This window comes from Echinops telfairi, unplaced genomic scaffold (genome assembly GCF_000313985.2).
Source record: "Echinops telfairi isolate 266 unplaced genomic scaffold, ASM31398v2 ScPeMD7_25;HRSCAF=90, whole genome shotgun sequence".
Lineage (NCBI taxonomy): Eukaryota > Metazoa > Chordata > Mammalia > Afrosoricida > Tenrecidae > Echinops > Echinops telfairi.
Window position 1 is genome coordinate 6,688,828 of NW_022103922.1, and position 5,845 is coordinate 6,694,672.

The window sequence follows — 5,845 nt, forward strand, 5'->3', positions numbered from 1 at the left end:
GGCGTGCACATGGCCGCGCCCACGCACTCCCTCGACTACGCGGGCTGCAACTTCTTGCGCCAGCGGCTGATCCTGGCCACGCTGAGCGGGCGCCCCGTCAAGATCCGCAAGATTCGGCCCAGGGACGACAGCCCGGGCCTCCGAGGTAACGCGGGGCGGGCGCCTCGGGGCCGAGGGGACAGGCCGGGGACCCTGGGGTCCGAGGTATCCGGGCGGGAGTCCTGGGTGCCGAGGGGACGGGGCGGGCGCCCTGGGGGCCAAAGGGACGAGACGGATGCGTCAGGACATCTGAGGGGACCGGGCAAGCTCCCTGGGGTCGAAGGGTCGGGACGGGAGTCCTGGGGGCTGTGGGGACGGGGTGAGTGCTTGGGGGGGGGGCAGTGGGACTGGGTGGGCACCCTGTGGACACCCTGGGGCTGAAGGGACAGGACGACTAGGCTGCGGGATCCTAGGCGACGGGGCGGGAGTCCTAGGGACCGAAGGGTCAGGGTGGGCGCCCTGGGTGTCCCCAGAGGACTGGGGGGTATGACTCCACCACCTCGAGTGGTGCCCAGGGCGGAAGGGACCTGGGCTGGGCCCCAAGAGCAGCGTCCACGTTTTCCAACACTGGGTGTTGCAACACGCCGGCATCGCCCCCGGCCCCTCCCAGCCTTGCTCTCTGTGAACCTCTCTAAGGAGAAAAACAGTTTCTTGGCCCGAACTGCGGTGATGGGGCCGATATCAGAAAGGAGAGACTGGGCGAGAAAAGCCCTTCGGGTTGTTGCTGGGCCCCCCGGAACTCTGCGTCCCTGTGCCCACACACACACCCCTCCTCTCCTTGGGTGTCATATGCAGCCCCCTTACCCTCTCTTTTAAGGTCCAGTGTTTTTATTTTAACTCCTGTTGTGAAATGAGATTGATATGCCCAGGACAGAAGTTGGGGGAGAGATTTTCACAATCTGGGGCTTACTGGCCTGGACTTGGTGGCAAAGTGTTGGTGACAGGTGCCAAGCCACATGTCCCCAAGCTCACATTTTGCCCTTTAAGGCAGATGGGTGCAGATAAACTCCATGGTGTCCGCTGGTGTTCCGGGAGAGGAAGACACTTGCTTTTAAAAGCTTGTCTGGTAATTTCAAATTGGGAGACTCCAATACTAAAAAAACCCCCAAAAAACCCCAAAACCGGTCTGTGCCAATTGAAGGCAAGGATTGGTAGCCGCTCCGGCAGCTTATTTGGAGGCGTGGGTGTGTTCCATTTAGCACTGGCTCTCGTATTAAGCAACCCGCCCATCCCAGTCAATGGCCTGAATGCATTTTCTGGACAGTTCCATTTCTGCTGCCCTTGGGCGGTGATTGGATAACACCATGCTACGTCACGGATGGAGAGATGATGAGGAAAGAAATCACCAAAAGGGCCCCCCAGTTTCATGGTGAGGAGACAGAGGGAAGGCAGGCAGAAATGTTTGCACTGGTACGTGGCTCTAGTCTACTTGGGACAGCTCAAAAAACTCCCACGCAGGTTTGAGAGCGCAGGATCCGCTGGTCTGTGGCAAGTGCTGCCCTCCTCCTCCGTATCTGGTCTGTTGACCTTATTTTGAGTTTGGCCCTTGGGCAAGCCACTGCTTGACGGACATCCTCTGGTGTTTTCCGCCAGCCCCCCCCCCTTGCCAAGGTCGACCAGAGAACTTACCGGGAGGTGGGTGTGGGGAGCTTTGACTGAGAACCCCAGGCATACCTTTTCCTGGGTTAGATGGATAAAGGCCTGTTAGCTTCAAGAGATGGGGCTTCTGCCACACAGGATACTGTTTCTACTGTCCCTTGTCATCGCTTCACTCCTGACTCGTAGTAACCCCATGCCTTACAGAGTAGAACTGAGGTCCCTGGGGTTTTCTGGCTATAGCCTTTCTGGCAGAGGGCCAGGCCTTTCTTCCCCGGTACTGCAGAGGTGGGGTGGTCCACCCACCAACTTTATGGTTCGTAGACAGTGCAGACCACCCATGGATATACTGTATTTCCTCTCTGAGTGGGTGGCCTGCAAACTAATACTTACCGCCCTCCATCACACGCGATGTCCTGTCACTGAAGAATAGGTCCTGTCCGGAAAGGGTGCCCAGACTCTGGTTCCCAGGGGGACGTGGGCCTGGTGTGGCACGTGTGCTGGTGTTTTTTGAGGAATGATTATTGTTCGGTGCCCCCAAGTGGGCTCTCACTCACAGCGAGCAACCTGCGTACAACAGGTCTAAACCCTGCCCGTCCTGCGCCGTCCTCACCAGTGTTCGTGTGGTTGACTTCCCTAGTAGCCACTGTGTCAGTCCATCTCGTTGTGGCCCTCCCTGCGTTGGTCGCTGACTCTCCACTTTGCCAAGTACGCTGCCCTTCTCCAGGGGCTGGCCCCTCTTGGGGGCACTGCGGTAGAGCATGATTTGCCTGCCACATTAGTCCACACAAGCCCCGTTCCACATCCCTTCACTTTATTGCCCCTCACACACACCTCTTCTCTTTACCAAGGTGAATACTTGCAGCAGAGCCGGGCCAAGCAAGAAGGCCAGCATCGTTTCCCCAGCAGCTCGCTTCTCTCACATGCTGGTCATTCTCACACCGTTTAAACCTCTGAATGGTGTGTGGGGGTAAAGAAGAGGGCCTCATTTTAATGGAGCCCAGTCTGCTGGTCTTTCTGCCTCCTTTCAAAGTAATTTGTAAACAGCTTTCTAAAAGTTATCTTTATGACCCCCCAAATCCTGGAGATGACCTCCTTAAAAATTAAAGCCTCTTGTTTTTAAGTATAAATGCTTGATTACTTTATCAAAAACAAAAACCTCATTCCGGGTTTTGGATTTGCATGAAATCCTAGCTCCAATCTAAGAACAATTAGTTATTACAACATGTCCCTCAGGAAAGGAATACAGGAGTTAGGGGTGCTACAGCAAAGTGTGGTGAAGAGATTAGATGGTGCCCAGCTATCAGATAAAATAGCATCTGGGGTCTTAAAGGCTTTTTTATTTCCAAACAAGCAGCCATCTAAGTGAGATATTGGTGAAGTCCACATGGAAGAAGCACACCATCAGCAGGGACCAAAGGAGCGTAAATCATGTAAGCTGAAGGAAAGAATGGTATCAGGGCCTTAGCTGTGAGATTCTGGTTTGCAGAAGGCTATGATGACCGTGGGAGCCCAAGATACATCTGTGGCATCTCCATAGGAAATAAGCCTCCGGCGATTTCCCTCCATCCCTAACACAGGGATGAGAAGAAGCTGGTTCCCAAACAGAGTGCGCTAGAGAAAGGACTATAGATCAAAACGATCAACCTGACGTGACCTTGTCAGTTGATGCCCCTCTGATGCACGTCGGACCTGACCTGGTTTTCAGTGCTTTCTGTATTTTTGTTGTTGATTTTGTTTGTTCATATTGGGGTTTGTATCAGATGTATTTTGTCATTGGGATGACCCTCTTGAGCCTTTGTTATGTTTGTCTGTTTTTCATCATATGAAACCCAGAATTGATGAACCTCTAGAGGCAGAGAGTAGAATAAGGGTTTCGGGGTGAGGGTGGGGTGGGGCGGAGGGGGAGGTAAAAGGAGCAGATATCAAGGAGGTCAAGGAGGAGGAGAATGTGTTGAAGCTGATTGGGGTAGCAATTGCACAATACTGCTTGATGTGATTGAACTATGGAGTGATGTGCTGCCTGTATTAGCTCCCAATAAAGTGTTTTTTTCTAGGAAAAAAACAAAACTTATTCCTTCTGTCCTGCCTGGGTTGATAAGCTGTGTTTGTATTTAGTTGTGTTGGGTGGGCGGGTGGTCCTTGAGTTTTATCCACAGCTTATTCCCGGGTGTTGGTTAAAGAACATTCCTGGTAGGTACATTCCTGATCTGTCTTGGGAGAAGTACAGCTGGGCTCCTTAGAGACAAGGATGGTGGGACTTTGTCTTGCCTACTTTGGACATGCCGTCCGGAGAGACCTGCAGGACATCCTGTTACTAAAGTGGAGGGGCAGCAGAAGCGAGGAGAGCCCTCAAGGAGACGGATGGACACTGGCTGCATCGGTGGGCTCGGGCACAGGAGCAGTTGTGAGGATGGCGCAGGACCGGGCTGTGTTTCCTTCTGTTGTGCAGACGGTCACTATGGGTCAGAGCCGACTTGTTGGTACCAGACAACGCCAAACCTTCAAACCACAGTGGTGCAGTCTCTTTGATAAGACTTTCATCTTGGGATTTTTTTTCTTTCCTCCTTTGATGAGATTAATTTGTGATTTATTATTTTGGTATCAACAGAGATGATTAGAGATTAATTTGCCACAGAACCTCTTAATATGTCTTCATGATGGTTGTCTTAATCTGGCTTTTTGATTCTACTAATTCACATTTTTATTTTAACTTTTACAAAAGAATGAGGCCATTGATTATTTTTTCCATTGAATTAGCTGATTTTATTTTACTATATCTCTTCTGGATCATCAACTTACTTTTTGGCTGTAATTTTATTTCATTTTCAGAATACAGGTTTATTTTACTTTGCTTTTCATCTTAATTCTTGAGGTACTTAAGTTTTTTCTGGACTTTTTATTCTAATATTTTCATAAAATTTATATTTGCTTAAATAATTAACTATGGTGGGGGGGCACAAACCCCCCCCCCCCAACACCCAGAAAAAGCTCCATTGGATGGAGCTTTTGTAGTACGCATCCACCCCACCCCACCCCCGCTATGCAGGCCTCAAGCAACTCGCTTTGTTAGTGCACCCACTGGCATCACCTGGGAAGGTTCTTTCTGGCCACAGTGAATTTTTCTTGTGATGGCAGATATAAGACATCAGTTTGCGCCTGTGAAATTTTGATTCCTGCTCAGGAAAAATGCTGCAGAACTTGTGATGTTGAACACGGCTTGCTATGGGAAAACTTAGGTGTACGAATGGTTTTCTCATTTCAAAAAGTGAAATGCCGAATAATGACAAACCTTGTTCTGGACATCCGTCAGCTTCCCAAATGGACGGAAAAGCCGACTTGTAGTGCATTTGGAATTCCTTCCACCAGGTCAGACTGTTAATCAAGCTTTCTATTTAGAGCTTCTGAAAAGATTGCATAACAGTGTGGGACAAAAAAGGCCTGCTTTGTGGAAGATGGGGACTGGTTTTGCCACCACAACAATGCACCTGCTCATGCAGCCATCTCATTATGCCAATTTTGGGCAAAAAATCGTATCCCTCTCTTGCACCACACATCTTACTCACCTGACTTCTTATTGCTCTGCGAATGAAGACGGGCGTGAACAGACAGCAATTTGAGGATATAGACAAAGTAAAGAAAAAAGAGGGAGGTGCTGTCAGCCATCCAGACAGATGGGTTTGAAAATATTTCCAAGAATGGAATCAGATTTGACAAATGTATTAAGTGTAATGGAGAGTACTTAGAAGGTGATAAGGTTGTTTTGTAAAAAAATTTAAATACATAGATTTGGAAAAAATTCCGTTGTTTTTTTTTTTTTCAGGTATCCCCATTTTTAACCATTTCCCCCTAGCTTGTTCTTTGTTTTGATAATGCTGTGCATTTGTGTATAGTATAACGTGTTATTTTTAAGCATACCTATGTTTTTTAAGGAGCCCTAGTGGTGTAGTGGGTTATGCGTTTGGCTGCCAACCAAAATGTCAGCAATTTGAAACCACCAATCTGTTCATGGGAGAAAGATGGAGCTTCTTTGCTTCTGTGAAGATTGACAGCCGCAGAAACCTGCAGGGCAGTTCTCCTCTGCCCCATAGAGCTGAACCAACTTGATGGCAGAGGTGTGAAGCGTGTGTCAGTTATCTTATGCATCACGCCCGCGTGCGTGGAGATCTTCTGTATTCTGAGAGTTGGGGGCATGTTTGTGACCCCCCTT

At 49.5% G+C, this 5,845-nt stretch overlaps 1 protein-coding gene across 1 annotated transcript in view; it reads left to right on the forward strand.

Annotated features, from left to right (window-relative positions):
• Positions 1-9: 9 nt before the first annotated feature.
• The window catches only part of RCL1 (RNA terminal phosphate cyclase like 1), a 24,131-nt gene continuing 18,295 nt past the window's right edge, over positions 10-5,845 (forward strand). The window contains exon 1 of the mRNA XM_004714458.1: positions 10-145. Within this exon, the coding sequence (XP_004714515.1) occupies positions 10-145 (136 nt within the window). The remainder of the gene's footprint in view (positions 146-5,845) is intronic.